The sequence below is a fragment of the Pseudocercospora fijiensis genome, assembly GCF_000340215.1.
Source record: "Pseudocercospora fijiensis CIRAD86 unplaced genomic scaffold MYCFIscaffold_5, whole genome shotgun sequence".
Classification (NCBI taxonomy): domain Eukaryota; kingdom Fungi; phylum Ascomycota; class Dothideomycetes; order Mycosphaerellales; family Mycosphaerellaceae; genus Pseudocercospora; species Pseudocercospora fijiensis.
Window position 1 is genome coordinate 4,840,554 of NW_006921536.1, and position 16,101 is coordinate 4,856,654.

General features: G+C 44.9%; 2 protein-coding genes across 2 annotated transcripts; one reads left to right on the forward strand and one right to left on the reverse strand.

Moving 5' to 3' along the window:
* Positions 1–2,054: 2,054 nt before the first annotated feature.
* On the forward strand, positions 2,055–3,731 carry MYCFIDRAFT_115603 (uncharacterized protein; the record flags this gene model as incomplete). The annotated part of the gene is made up of 2 exons (XM_007929594.1): positions 2,055–3,498; positions 3,604–3,731. Coding segments are annotated over 2 exons (1,572 nt in total), but the record flags the coding sequence as incomplete, so codon positions are not given.
* Positions 3,732–4,051: 320 nt separating this feature from the next.
* MYCFIDRAFT_175956 (uncharacterized protein) lies at positions 4,052–5,178 on the reverse strand (the record flags this gene model as incomplete). Its single annotated transcript, XM_007929595.1, has 7 exons — positions 4,052–4,542; positions 4,569–4,583; positions 4,617–4,700; positions 4,732–4,965; positions 5,014–5,070; positions 5,111–5,137; positions 5,169–5,178. The coding sequence occupies 7 exons, from the start codon at positions 5,176–5,178 to the stop codon at positions 4,052–4,054; spliced, it is 918 nt and encodes a 305-aa protein (XP_007927786.1).
* Positions 5,179–16,101: the final 10,923 nt, after the last annotated feature.

A 16,101-nucleotide genomic window follows, 5' to 3' on the forward strand; every position in this document is an offset into this window, starting at 1 on the left:
ATGGCTCATCGACATACCGGCAGACTTCAAACACACCGTCATCGACGCCGGCCGGTGCGTGGATCGTACGCAACAGTTGCTCTAGAACTTATTACTAGGATGGCTCTTCGGTGACAGTAGAAGCCGACACTCAGCACAATCCTTCCTTTCGAAGCATCTACGCAGTTTACGAGCTCAGGGGGTCTTGGATAGGTTGTTTTGGACACAGAAATGATGCTACTCGTAAACTCCTCGAATCTTTGATTTAGTAGGTGTATGTATCAGTGTTTATACTGTGGCTGTATAACAATGGTTGTTGTAGCCAAGAGAGTTAGGTGAATGGGTTCTAAGCGTTCGGCTTTTATTACTGTCACCGATGTCCCCTTGTTTCCTTCAACTGCCGATATGTCGGCCTCGCGCCGAAGACAAACTCAGACATTATTGCCAGCTGTCGGCAGGATGAACAGCAGCCAGCCATAAAACGCCCTTTCCCATTCGCCTCCGCTACCTGTCCCCTACTGTACACAACCCTAAAAGCTGCCTGAAACATACCGCAAGCCCTACAACTATTACGATGGACCTCAACCTCAACCCATCTCGCATCCTCTTCCTCCTCTTCTGCTCTACAAGCTTCGCTCTTGCAGAAACAGAAAAGGATTGTTCGTTCGGAGTTTGTAAAAAAGTCGGCGATAGCTGTTTCTCAAATTGTGTTAGTCTCCCCACTTTCTTATCCCCAAAGATGCGACGTATAAGACTAACCTAGATATAAAAGGCCGGAATCTTCACCGGGACCTGTAAGAAAAGTGATTCGGGCACGCTCTATTGTTCGACGTAGTAGGTCTGGATAAGAGCAGAGATGGGAGATGAGATGAAATGCTTGGCAGAATTCACGTGCACCGCGGCTTCCTCGCGTTTGATCAGTGACGCAAGCCATCGGAGAGCAGCTCAATGTTTCAGAGGATGATGATTATGTGATGCAGCTTCCATTGATTATTACACGAGCTGAATCGTGACTGTGACACTTGAATCCAACGTCTTATTGAAGCGTATTGTCAGACGCGCTTTCATGCAACAAGCCCCAGGCCAGAATGGTCACTTCTGGCATCGGCGATGGTCGCGTCGCGCCGCGCAGCGAAGTCAGGTACCACGTCACGGTAGCATCTTTTTCCGAGCCCTTGCGGCACACGGCGTTTCGCAGTCAGCCAGAATTGCCAAATTGGTGTCTGTCGTTCGTGCCCCGCTTGCTCTCACCAACCTAGAACTACTGTAGCTTCCACTCGCGTTACACCTCGTCCTCCTCCCTTCGCCCTTCGCCCTTCGCCCATTGCTGCGACTGCCATTGCGAGCACTTCACTGATCACGTACTCCATCAACGCCACCTCCAAAACGCGTCAATCACACCTCCAACCAGAATAGGTGAGTGAAGATTGATGAAGGCGCGCTCCGGCATCCGCTATCCTAGGCCAATAATAATGCCGAGCCCAACGCGCGAGCGCACGGCCTGCACCAGCCCGGATTTGCAACGAAAGCACCACCACCACCCTGGTGATTTCCACTGCACTCCAGCTCTTACATCCCACTTTCTCCCGAGCACGCTTTCTGATGAGTCGACAGCAGAATTTTCGCGCATCTATTCGCCCAGCACCGCCGCAAATCACCTCCACCCGTCTTGAAAGCCTGGAGCCCGGGACGCGTCGAGAACTAAGTACCCGCTGCGCCCAAACTACCTCCAACCTGCCAGCATTCGCCGACCAGGGAACCCGCAACGACGACATCACGCGCCCCACGCGTCAAAACACCCTCTGTTGACAGATATCTACCTGTTTCGTCGCTGTCGCCGCACATCGATGGCAGCGACGCGTCGATCCGCCTCCGTCGAGGTCTGGTCCGAGCAGTCGACCGAACAAGATGTCGAGACTGCCCTGCTGAATGCCCTCGGTCCGCTAGACGACGCTACAAATAAGCAGAACGTTCAGCTGAATCCGTCTACCACATCCAAGCCGGGCTCATCGCCCTCAAAAAGGGACAGCTCTCCACTGCGGCCCATGAGCGCTCATCAGCTCACCGACTTCAGACTGTCTCCTCCTTCGCCATCCAAATTCCCAACCGACTCACCGCGGAAGAACGGCAGCTTCTACTCCATGTATCATCAAGTTGCTCCCAAAGTGGAGCGCCCACTCTACCCCTCGCACCCACCGACATACGATAAAGAGAATGTGTTTGAGGGAGCCTCTTTCGGAGAGCTGCCATATCCTGAGCCCGACTATGGCTACAAAGCACCCCTCAAACGCACGTCTATCGACTCCCGACCTCAGTATCCGAGCATCAAGAAGTTCAAGGCTGCCGGTGAAGACAGCTTTGAGCTGCCACGCCCGCAAGACATGCCCGTGCTCACCGATGACGGCAAAAAGCCAGCTCACAGCTATGCGGAACTCATCGGCATGGCCATTCTCAGAGCTCCGAACCGTCGTCTGACCCTCGCCCAGATCTATAAGTGGATCTCAGATAACTTCCGCTTCTACAGAGGATCTGAAGGTGGATGGCAGAACAGCATTCGACACAACCTCAGCCTTAATAAGAACTTCATCAAGCAGGAGCGACCAAAGGATGACCCAGGCAAGGGCAACTACTGGGCCATCAAGCCTGGCGAGGAGCGCCCTTTCCTGATGGGCAAGAAGCAGCCAGTGAGGAAGATCATCAACCCAGATGGCTCATCCTACACTCACGGCCTACCCATGCCTCCCTCTTCGGATCCAGCAGGCTTCCGTTCAGCCAGTACTCCTGCCATTAGCAACTTCACCGTTGGTCCACATTCATCGAGAAAGCTTGAGACCAAGGACATCGATTCTGCCAAGTTTCCAGACGAGACCGAGCTGTCGTCTGACGCCACGATCCCAGCATCTGACCCAGCGCTTCAAGAAGACGAGAAGCATGACGATGCCGCCGCTATGCCGCCGCCGCCTCTTCTGATGCGATCTTCGCCTCCACCAGCAGATATTGGCTCATCACCTCCAACTATGCATGCAAATTTGAACGGCACGCCTGAGCCTGAGCCCCGCATTCCACTATCAAGCAGATCTGGCGGCCGTCGACGCAAATTCGCAGGCATGAACGATAGCGGATACTGGTCATCAATCGAGTCATCTGCTGCCCGCGGTGCATCTCACCAGCTGGCCAGCGAGAACGAGGTCCGGAGCCATCGGATCAAGAAGGGACGTGCAGAAGCAGAGATTGCACGTATCCGCAGCTCATCCTTTGACAGCCCAAGCAAGGACCAACATCGCTACCAGCCACCTCCTGGTAGCTTCGGCTCTTCGCCATCTCACAAGGACGACAACCCACTCACCCCGGCTGTTCTCTTCAAGCGACCAGCTCGACCACCACCATCGGTATCACCAAACACAAACTTGCGTGATCACCGCAACAGAGTGAGAGCATTGCTGTCGCCTGCAAAGAACTTCAGTCCAATGCCGCAAGAAAGCCACACTTGGAGTCCTGCTTTCACGCTCAGTGAAGAAGGTCCAGTGGGCCTCACGCCTTTCATCTCACCTTACAAGCATAATGAGACACCATGGCGGCCACTTGCTGACACGCCCGACCCGTCTTACAACTTCAACAATGCAGCATTCGATGTCTTCATGGATCTTCCCGACCACGACACCGCTGCACGCGGATCGCCAGAGAAGCGGTCCGCAAGACGACCATCTCTCGTCCGTGCCGCCACCAGCACCGGTGTTCTCGCAGATATCACTGGAACTGCTAAGAGCAACAACCTCATGTTGGCGCCGCCGACGAGTGGTAGTCCATTCTCACTATCACCATTCATCGCAAAGACTAGCTCATTGCGATCGCCAGCTAAGCTTGGCTCGCCTTTGAAGCAGTCACATAAGCCATCACCTCCCAACAACACCACATCCGATATGAGTTGGATGAATGTCGGCTTTGGCGAAGAGAATATTCAGCCAGGAGCTACAATGAGCAATAAAGACGTTTCAGAACTATTCGGTGTCGAGCTTCACAGCGATGCTAGCGAAGAAGCGATCGACATCTTTCAAGACTTTGGCAAGATTGGTCAATCTGCACAAAACATGCAGGCACCAGACCGTAGCACTGGTAGTCCAGTAAGAAAGTCTACCATGGGACCACCAGCACGACCAGGACTGGGACGTAGTACCAGCAATCGCTGGTAATGCCGAGGCGAGAAGCCATGACGACGATGAATGACGGCGTGACGAAATTTCTTTTGACGACGACAGCGCTTCAGTTGGAGCTTCATGCGTTCAGTACTTCCTTGGCTTCGATTCAGGAGTTTATTGGGTGAAGGATACCGGGTTGGAGGTGGGGGGGGGGGGGGGGGTTCTCCATTGTCTTTACTTGGGAAAGAGAACGAATGACTGTCAATGATCTTTACGGCCTGATGCGAGGAGCGAAAAGACGGGATTTTTGCAAAGCGAGTATGAATTTTTTTGGGCAGTATAATACCAGATGCGATGCGGTGCGCTGCTGCTATGCTATTTTGCAATGAAATGAATACATGCTTGAACTTCACCATGACCCTCAAATCTCAACCTATCATGCTCTCTGCTCACTGCGAGATGTATCTCCTGATTGTTTGATTGACAAATGCATCAAATGACCACCTTCATTCTCCGCCTCTTCCCTAACCCTTAAAGGTTCTCTTTCCTCTTCTCTCCTGACCCGTCCACTTCCATTCCCAATTTCTCAAGACTGCTTATTAGCTACCTTCATTACCGATGTCTGTGGCGGTTGCTACTGCTGCTGCATTGGGTGGATCAAAGTCAGGACAGCCTGGAGTAGTGAATCTACACAGCTTCCTCATCGCTGCCATCTCCTGTAGAGGTATCGGACTGATCACCTGCTTCCGCTGTCGTAAAGTCAAATTTGCAACCATCACTTTGGGTTGGGTCTCTAACCGGCATTCCACGAGCCATAGGTTCTGTTGGATAGCTGCGATATCATTTCCGTCTCATCCTGCTCGAGTTGACCGTGCGCAGTCGCTAAAGCTTTGCATACAATATGTTTTGTGATTGTGATGGAAAATACTTACCGACCGATTTGAGCTTCCTGAAGCTCCCAGTGATGCCAACGGCTTTTAGGTAAGATGCGACACAGTCAACTTCCAAATTCCGTGCGTACTCTAACGGTACCGCAAAGCTCTAAGCCTAGACGGCTTTTCATATGCAAAGTGGCATTATATTCTTACTCCTACTGTTTATACGTCTTATCTAGAGTAAGGAGCGTAGGCCCCGACTCGCTAGTATACTTCTACTACTAAGCTCGTAGAAACGTATACCCTTTATAATCCTCTAATTTCTTATAAAATCTCGCTCTATAGTTACTACTTAGAATGCGTAACCTTTTATCTATCGTCCTCGCTAGTCTAAACTTAGTAAGGCCTAGATCTTCCGGAGGCTCGTTCTTAGAATCCTCGATACCTCGCTATAAAGTTTTAAGTTCTGCTATATACAGTCCGCTAGTTAATAGCTATACTACGTAGACCTATCGCTTCTCCCTTAAGGTCGGACGTATATACGGTCTACGACCGATGCCTCTACGGTTATCGTCTAGGGACTTACTAGCCTTAAATCTTGCGACGACTACATATCGCGCTACGCTGTCCTACTACTTAGCTCCCGTAAGTAGTAGTCGCTAGCAAAACGTGTCCTTAGAGTCTTAATCGGGATTACGGGTTCTCTACGGATTAAGTAGATCTAGGCCTACGAATTCTAGATCGATCGCCTAGGTATAGGGTTCGATATACGAAACCTTATATACTATGTAAGGCTAAGAATTGCTATATAAGCTTACAAAACTATATAAAATAGTATATAAGGATATAAGATTAGTGTTTAACACCTCCGTTTAAGACGCTCTAAGCACTAAACACGTTAATATCGTATCGAGCTGTCTTAGAGACAAAGCAAAGAAGATAAGTAATTAACTACTACGGCTAAAACTAGTACTACGTAAGCGAGTATAGGTTTTTGTCTCCGCCGAGGATAGTATAAGCATCTATATAGCGCTAATAGAAGACTATGCTAATCGTAGTTTAGGTCGGTCTAGTCGTTCTATATACCGAATACCTACGCGCGAAACTCCGTCTCGATAATAACTATCCGAACGATATAAATCCTACGGACAATAACGAAGAAGTAACCGAAGAGACTAAGAATCTATAGCGTCTATAGACAAGTGCTAGCCTAAAGTACTATATTATTATCTAGTCCGAGTTGTATAACATCCGTACCGAGTACAATTAGCTTCGTAAGAGCGTCGTATACTTGTAACGACTTGTCTGCAAGCTAATAAAGCGCATTCGTAAAGTAGAAGGTAGCGAGAAAGGCGATAAAGAGCGCTAGCTCGAAGAGATATTACTCGAGCAAGTAGAGTTAGAGTTAGGTCCCTTTAAGTAGTAAGCTTAGCGCAATGCTCTTAGAGATACTTAGTTAAAGAAATCTGCTAAGAAATACTCCTCTCGTCTTAGTAGTACTCGAAGCCGGTACCCTCTTAGTAAAGACATATAGAAGGTATTAAAGCATTACTAGCAGCTGCAACGCGATACTAAAGACAAAATAGAAGAAGACGGGTATAAGGATTAGGATAAGGTTAAGGATAAGGATAAGGAGAATAACAATCCTTAGCCGGGTCCGGCTCTAGGTCGAGCTCGTATAGAAGAGGTTAAGTAATATATCGAGCGTTTCTCGTATTGCCTTCTTAGATAACGTTACTAATAAAGACTTTAATATAGACGCTTGTCTTTTACTATCCGTATAGTCCGATACGCTTTACTAATTTAATGCAACGCTTAGAGCAGTTTCTAACTTAAGGACCGGAGGTTCTTAATCGACTAGACTGTCGCTTGCTATCCGCTAGCGACGCGGATAGTAGCAGACACGGTAGTAGAGCGTAAGCTCTTAGTCCTTTAGCCCTTAAATCGGTATAGGCGCTAGTGTAGGCAGAGGTACTATTAGGCTCTTAAAGTCCGGAGTTTGCTACGATAGTATATACTAACTTTGACTAGATTGTTACTTGCTATCCGCATTAAACGCGGATAGTAAGCGATAGAGCGGTAGAAGGTTGCTAACAATATCTAGCAGAACTTACTATTAGAGACTAGCATATTCGCAAGATCTTTAAAGAGTTAATAAGGCAGGATATTCGACAGCAGTCTCGGTCTATAGCAAGATCCATTCTAGATCTACGTAAACTATATCGAATGTATCTAGAAATAAGGCTATCTAAGGCTAGTAGACACCGAGCCAAACCGAACTAGAAACAAGACTAGTAAGCCTAACAAAACCTAGGGCAGACACTCGGTAAGGAGCTCGTATAGCGAGCGGCGCTTAGTAATAATAGTAGTAGTAATAATGTTGTCGCGGCGGCTTTAATCGATTAACAGAGTAAGATAAGTAAGTAGAGTATAGATCTTAAATATATACATTGCTACTACGGAGGCTACGAGATAGTATACTCGTAGCAGTATTAATAATACTATCTTCGCTCTAAGGAAAGTTCGCAACGCGCGTACCGCGTAGAGTCGAGACGGCTATTATACTTGTTAGTTCTGCTTGCTTAACTATAGAACAGCTCGTATAACATATAGGAACGCATTCTAATGCTACTGCTGCTGCTGCTAACGTAGTTCTTATGTTTAAGGTAATGCTATAGACAGGGTAAGAGGGTATATACGATATTAGACGAGAAGGAAGAGTTAGTAGTAAGCAGGAAGAGATATTATATCGCTAGCGGTAGTGTGAACTTCTATTATAGAAGGAGGCTACGTAAAAGTCTATTATCGGTATTACTATTATTAGGAGTAGGAAGCTTCGTAAAAGTGAGCTTTCGTAGTAGTAGTATCTAACTACTCGAGGCTGCGATTGAAGTGAGTATTCGAGCGAAAACATATCGCTTGCTATCCGCTAGCTAAGCGGAGGGTAAGCGACAAGTCTTTCTTACCTAGCTCTTTACTATCGGTAAGGCGGGATACCTGTATAAACTAACCGCAATCTTAGCATTATATACGAAGCCAATTCTTAGCTCGTAACCTACCTACGTAGCATAAGTATTGTTAGTACGTTCCTATTGTTTATATAAGCACTTTATACGTATTGTTAGCTTCTACAATAACAGCAGCTATTATATTAGGCTTGTCCCTTCTGCTTTAGCATCCTTCTTCTCTTAGCGAACGATAGCGATAGCGATAGCGATACTATCCTTGCCTTTACGACTTAATACTATCCTTGCCTTTACGACTGCCGCCGCTCTCGACACTATCCTTGCTTTTAACTACTAACGCTCTCGATACGATAGCATCTAACAACTTTATAGCGACCGACGAGGAGATTAACGAGATGTTCGGCTCTCTAAGAGAGCCTCGCTCTAGTCGCTCTAGTCGCCCTGTTCGTCCTACTCGTCGTCTTAGAAGCTTGCGTCGACTAACGATTAGATACGAAGACACGCCGGTAGTGTAGCAGCAACAATAACAAGAGTCTCTTTCGGTCTAGGACGTTAATGTACTAGATAAGTATATGTTTCGATCGCAAGCATTAAGCAGTATCTAATATATATTAGCGTTATCGAAGTAGCGGCCGCAGCGCTATATCCTTAAGTGTAGGCTAAGCGCCGCTTAGGTCCGTTAGGATAGGCACAACGCTAGCGTAAGCGTACGTAACAAGGTCTTCCTAGTGCAGCTCCGGCACTAACTCTAGCACCTTAACTATCTTCGGCATCTAGGGTACTACTACCGCTAGCAGAAATGCAGCCGCCGTAACTAGCTACGACTCCGGCTCTAACTCCGAAGAAGAAAGGTCCGAAGGGTAATCGTATTAAGCTCTTCCGCCCTGCGGCTTTAAATATATACTATAGCTAGAGCGTAAAGCAATAGGAGTCGAACTCGACTACTTAGAACAAGTTGTTATCGCATATTAGACGGATCGAGGAGACTAATACTAGCGAGAATCGTATGCCTCCCTACAAGCGCTATAAGCGCTTAGGCTATACTTGTCGTATATATTCTTAGGAAGGCAAGCAGTTTAATAGCAGCATACGCAATGTCAAGTGTACTCGCTGCCGCTTGTAAAAGGTCGCCGCCTCTAAGTGCGTTAACTAGATATTATAAATTAGACTGTCTACCTGCCTTCTACTTCTCGTAAGATCTTCCTCTTAACCTTTATACTAATGTTCTATATTTGCTGCCTTGAATGCTTCCTTTCTGTAAAGTCTAGCTCTTTCTATTTACGCTAATATCTTATATCTTATATCTCGCGGCTCGCGGCTCGCGGCTCGAATGCTTCCTATCTACTTTCGTTAATAACGCGCTTCTTATCGTTTTAAAGAGCGCGTTAGTCTTGTATAAAGCACCTCTTTTATCGGTCTGAACGTCGTATAGAATATACCGTAGAATATGCTATAGAATATGCTATAGAAAGTGCGGTAAAAAGTACTAGATCTAGCGTAGAACAACAATAGAATTTGTTATAACGCCGCCGGCAAGTTGATATCTCTATGTCCGGATCTTAGAAGTTGGGACTTCTAGTAATAATTGCGGTCCTTGATCTATGCGAGTCCTTATTGTTTTTTATAAATCTTAGTGCTCAAAAATCTAGATCCCGAAGATCTAGGAATTTGAGATTTCTAGTAGAGATTAAGGACCGCAATTATTACTAGAAGCCTAGTATCTAGCAAAGATTCGAGTTAGAAGTTAGGGCTAAGAATTTTATTATTACCTAGGTATGTAAATGCTAAGCTGCATTCCCGCGGACATATTAAGAGAGGAAACATCGATATTCCGTCGCTTACTATCCGCTAAACTAGTAAGTAAATCGGACTTAATATTCTACGTATCCTCTGCCGGCATAAAGGCGCTGTATAAATGATACTAAGCCTAATATTTAGGACCCGACTTTACTAAGTACTTGCCAAATCGGGAACTTCTATTTCTAGAGTCTATACGCGGATAGTAAGAGATAATAATAGTATGTGAGAGATACGAATGCTACGTTAGAGACGGGATTAGTATATAAAAGTAGAGACAAGTATAGTACCGTATTATAAAAGTTGAGAGGTCTTAGTAGCAGTAAAGTCGCAGATAATAGGAATGTAAAACACTCTACCCTACCGAATGTAAAGTTAAGAGTAGTGAAGTCGCTTACTATCCGCGTAATTAGCGGATAGCAAGTGACCTCGTGCTCTTAAAACAAGTAATACTCGGGAGTAAGAGTAACAATTAACCTAGTTCCTTCCTTCTTCGAATAATAGAAGTTTACCTCTAGGGCAGTATATACCTTTTACGCTTCTTCCTATCTTCTTCCTCTTCCTTCTCTATACTCTTATACTCGTCTATAACATCGCCTTAAATACAAGAACTACGTTAATAGTATAGAAAGTAATAAAGATAGCTATTACTCGCCGCTCTCTTCGCGTTAGTCGTATAACTCGCTCCGCTTCTATTCGCGCTAGCCGTACTAACTCCGCCTCTTCTACTAGTTTTGTCTCCGGTATCCTTGCTGCTCCGCCGGTCTTTCTAGCATTGCCCCGTAAGAGGGCATATACCTCTTATCGCTCGCTACGTCCTAGCGCGTTGCGCTCTCGTAATAATAGGTAGGCTGTTCGCCTATAGTAGATGTATATTCTTGTTTAATCCTATTCGACCGTCTAGCGATGCTAATATAGTTCTAGTGCTGCCCTTAGTGCTAGACGCCGCCTGCGCCTTACTACGCTTAGTTAGCCTAGCCCGCTTAGTTCGCTTATATATATCTTCGTAATCGTTTAATCGAGAGGCTTAACTAATTATCGAATAGTCCGCCGCTACCTCTATCTCTAGTACCGCCTGCCTTTAGCTCGTCGTAAGTACTTAGATCTAGTTCTGCGGTATAGTTAATAGCTAATTATACGTAGTCTCCCTGCTAGTCTACCGCCTCCGGCTTCGCTTGTCCCTAGTCTAGCTATTTCTACTACCTATTCCTTTATCGAAGACGACGACTCTTCTATATATATAGTCTTCCTTAGCAATGCTTGATGTTTAAACTAATATTGTATATAGTAGCGGCGGTACTAGCTTGCTAGCAAGTAGCTTCTTTAAGTAAGTCTTCTACTCGTTTCTGCTTGTTTAAATACTAACTATTATACTTAGCTACGATACTACCGACGACGACGACGATACTAGCCTACCTTCTTTGTAAGTCTTCCGCTCGATCTGCTATCTAGAATTAGTGCTAACTATGCTATAGCCTCGACGACGCTAACGATAGCGCCTAGTTAGGCTTTTCTTCTACCTTGTTTGTCTCTAGCTCTTCTCCGGCTCCTAACGATAATGCGCCCGCTACTGCGCCCGCTATCGACACCTCTACTAACGGCACTGCTACTAATAGCACTTCTATAGGCACTACTACCGCCTCGCGCTATACTAGTCGGCCGCCTCGCGGCCCTTTTTAAGTTAAGATAGTGCGGCCTTGTGCTACTAGCGCTAGAGTCTACTAGCGCACATTTACCTAGGCTAAGTTTAATAGTATGCTTGTTCCTTGTATTTATAATTGCTTCGTTAGCTAATATCGGTCGTAGTATTAAGTAGAAAGCAGCAGTTATACTACTCGTATATCGCTCGCCTTCTCGAGAGCTACGAGCAAGGCTTTACGTAGCATGTGCGTATTATAAACCCTCCGTGCCGTTACTGCTTTACGCGCGGCCGCGTATGCTATAAGTATAAAGCCGAATCGAGAGCTAACTTCGAGGGTAAGGTTACTAGAAAGGAGGGCAAGTATAGTAGTTGTCGTGCTAACAACCGCCTTTGCGAGGTTCGTTAATTGTTTAGCGTAGTAAGACCTGAAATATGGCAGTAAGTCGCATAATACTACTACTACTGCTGCTAGCTTGCTTTCTATTTAGTTTTAGTTTTGCTACTAGCTGCTGCTGCTGCTTTCTATAGCTTAATGAAATAAAACTGCTACTATAGCCTGCTTTAGCCTCTAATCTTCCTATCTCCTATTACTTGCTTTGCTAATGTATCGACTTGTGTTTGTATTGTTACTTACTATCCGCTTTGAAGTCTTCCGCTGCGTTAAAGCCTCGTTTTGGATCGTTACTTACTATACGCTTTAGAGTCTTCTATTGCGGTAACAAGCCAGTTCTTATAATCGAGTAGCTAGAGGCGATTCTGCTGTTCGTACGGTCGCTTGCTATCCGCTAAATTGTTACTTGCTATACGCTTAAGAGATTTTAGTACGAACCGAGAAAGTGGCTAGAACATGCGTTACCTCCGCGGAGGTCTCCTAGGCGTAGAAATCATCGTATCGATATGAAATTTAGATAAGGAGAGAGCTCTGTATACGAAGAACGTCCGCCGGATGTTTCCTATATTAGAATAGTATAGGAAGATCGCATTGTAGGAGGCAATCGCCGCCGCTATACTAAAGCTAGTATACTAAAGCCGAAGCCGGAAGGCTACGCTTATTAGCCTGCTTAGGTAACAACTTCTCGATAATCGCGAGACGTATACTCGCTATTTGTCGCTAACTGCTAATCTTTCCTATACGGCACGAGCAGTGCGGCACGAGCAGTTAATTATACAGCATGTAGTGCTTGCCCTTGTTATTTAGCTATGCTCGCTGCGTAGCAAACGTTCGAGTCGTATAGTACTTATTGATACTTAATCTCTCTTTTACGGAAGACAGACTGCTAGACATTAGCAATACTACGAGACTTAAGCAAGATTAAGCAAGATTAGGTACAACCTACTCTTACAACCTACTCTTACACTTCCTTCTACTAGTATAATATCCTCGAACGATAGCACTAAGAAGGCATAGAAGAAGAAGCTAGCACCGCTGAATCTATAGCTATAGCAACAGCAATCACTAAGCGTCCGCGATCGCATTAACGAGCTTAATTAGAAGATTAAGCGGCAAGGATACCGCGAATTAGACCTATAGAGTGCTCGGCCGGTAATTAATAAGCGTAAGGAAGAAGCTAAGAAGGAGGCCAATTCGAAGGCGGATTATAAGGCAACGTAGGGTCAATCGCCGACAAAGAAGGGCTAAGCGATAGACTAGAGGCTTGATTGACACTTAGCTTCTACTTTTAATAGTTAGCATTTAGCTTCTACTTGCGATAGTTGGAGTGCGGCTTCTGCTTTTAATTGTTGTTAATATATAGCTTCTGCTTTAAATAATCTTAATAGACTAGTATAGCTACTATTAGCTTTTATCTTCTGCTATTTGGATTAGCTTAACTAGATAATCTGTACTAGAAATAGACTTCTTTAGAATAACAATCGTCGGCTCTACTAAAGCTTAGCTTTCAAGCTTAGCTTAGTTAGTAAGCATTACTTTATCTATATAAGTCAAATTAGCTTAGTTATCCAATAAAGCAGTGCGAGGTCCGTATAGTGTAATAGCTCTGTTATAGGCATTGTTACTGCCTACGATAAGACCGGTCGCAGGCAGTAACCTTTTGCTTTTTAATCATTCCGTAGCTATAGTTAAACAGCAATCTTATCTAAGATTCTAAAGCTAAATAGCTAGTAAATCCGAGATTCCAAATCCGGAGAGCTAGTAAATCTAAGATTCTATAATAGAACAGCTAGTCAATCTACGATTCTATACTTAAGGCGCCTATACATTGAAGATTTCATGCTCGAGCTAGTAGTAAATCTGAGATTCCGTAGCTAAACAGCTAGTATTTTGAAGATTCTATAGCTAGAAAGCTAGTATACTGAAGATTCTATAGCTAGAAAGCCGGTATGTTAAGGATTCCGTAGCTAGAAAGCTAGTATGTTAAAGGTTTAAGGCCTTAAAGCTAGTATACTAAGATTCACGACGGCTTAGAAGCTAGTACTTTAAGAATTCGTCGAGAGACATAGCTAGAAATTAGTGCTTATAGCTCGAATCGAGTGTGTCCGTAGCTACTAGTAGCTAGAAACTAGTATTAACAGAAACTAGTGCTTGCAAATTAAGCTAATCAATCTAATACGGTATGCTGTCGGCTACCGAGTTGAGTCGGTTAAGTATATAATCGCTAAAAGCGCGCTAGTAAAAGTGCTTAACTCGATAACGACGAAGCCCGAGGTTGGACCGCCTAACTAGGCTAAGATAGCGGTGCTAAGAATGCCTGCGATAGAGGCTGCCTTTTAATATTTATCCCGAAGTATCGCTGCAGGCTAGAAGTTGCTAGTAGGCGGAAATTACGATCGCAGGCCTACAAACTAGTATTAGTTAGTCAGTCCACTAGTCGTATATAGCCTACAATACTATCTGCCTAGTATGCTATACACTATGCCATCTACTACACTATCTACCTAGCATGCTATACAGTATGCTATACTATGCCATTTACTATACTATCTACTACACTATCTACTATACTATCCACTATGCTATCTACTACACTATCTACTACACTATCTACCACACTATCCACTATGCTATCTGCCTAGCATATAGGACTATAGGTATACAAAAAAAAAAAGAATGTAGGCTGTTTAGTAGAGTGGTTAGCTCAATTCTAATAATATTGTAGCAGTATAGATAGTATAGATTGACTGAATTTCAGAATGTAATGTGTCTCCTCTTAGCTGCTAGCTAGGAAAGGAATGCTTCGTAAAGCATAATAAAATCATCTTATAAAGTTAGTTAGGGGAAGGGATAGAGACACTCACTTAGACTAAACCTATAGAATTTTAGAGGCTTCTTATAGGTTAGAAGCTCTACAGGTTTGGTCTATTATATAGGCTTAGTGTATAAACCCGGGGTAGTAGCTCGGCGTACGAAACTAGAGAGAATCCGAGATATACGGTAGCAGGACGGAAGTAGCGGTTCTCGGCGGCTAGATGTCTCGGTAGAGGTCTAGAGGGCAGCGGTGATAATAGGCAGGCACTAGTAGGGGGTAGTAGGTGTGTATGCTAGTCTATTATAGGTAGTAGGTAGAGCGGTATATAATAGTGTTAGTAAGTAAAGCTATGCTAAGCCTCGTAAACTCAAGCCGGCCGGTAGCTCGAGATACGTCGATTAAGTATATAATCGCTAAAAGCGCGCTAGTAAAAGTGCTTAATACGAAAACGACGGTGGCCTAAGGCTATTAATTAATCTTCTTCCTAGGTATTATCCTCGTTAATATTACGAGGCGGTATCGAGTATACACACTTAGAGCGTTCGGAATGCTTTGCTACCTCTAGCGAGCGCTTAAGCTTGTCTAGTATGCCGTCTTTGCGTATATAGTCCTTCGAATAGTGCCGCCTTCCGTCGTAGTAAGGTCTTCGTCGAATTCGGACCTCGAATTGTTGTATACTGCTCGGCTTTTAGTACGAGAGTCGACTTTATAGAAAAAAAGTGTCTGTTACTATCCGCTTAGCTCGCGGATAGTAAGCGATATTGCTTTGAGACATATCATCGTTACTACTATCGCTTAGCGCAAGTATAAGAGCTAAAATGTCGTTAGAGTAGTAGATCGTTCCGAAGCCTAGGCAGCAATATTAGTAAGAGAGGACACAGTCGCTTACTATCCGCTAGCGACGCGGATAGCAAGCGACTAGTATACTCTTATCTTAAGAGCTAGTCCTAAAGAGCTAAAACTTACCTACCTGTTTCTTAGCGGAACGAGTAGCCTAAGTCTTAGAGGCATAAGGCTAAGTATTTTAGGCTCCGTACGACCGCGGCGACGCCTAGAGAAGACGGTCTGTTACCCTCCGCGCTGCTAGCGGATAGCAAGCGACGTAGACCTCTTCCCTCTACCTATAAATTATAAGTTGCGAATTGCCGACTAGGGGTTAATACCTTTAAGTAAGAAGAAGCAGTATCGGATACGACTAGGTATTAGACCTAGCGGTTACACATCTATAGTATCGAGATCGACGTAGTCTTCGTGTTCTAACCTATTAATGTCTCCTACGGCCTCCTTATTAGTCGTTTTACCGGTATAGTTAACTGCCTTATATATTCCGATTTCCTCCCAAACTTCGCTATTCTTGTCTCTCTCGAGCTAGTAAGTAGGCCGCATAATCGTTGCTAGATCACAACCACTTAAGTACGCTAGTACTTTAGTAGATTTAGCTTCGGGTTTAACAGGGTCGACCTCGTTAATATTAATAAGTCTAATCAGCTTTAGGCGTTT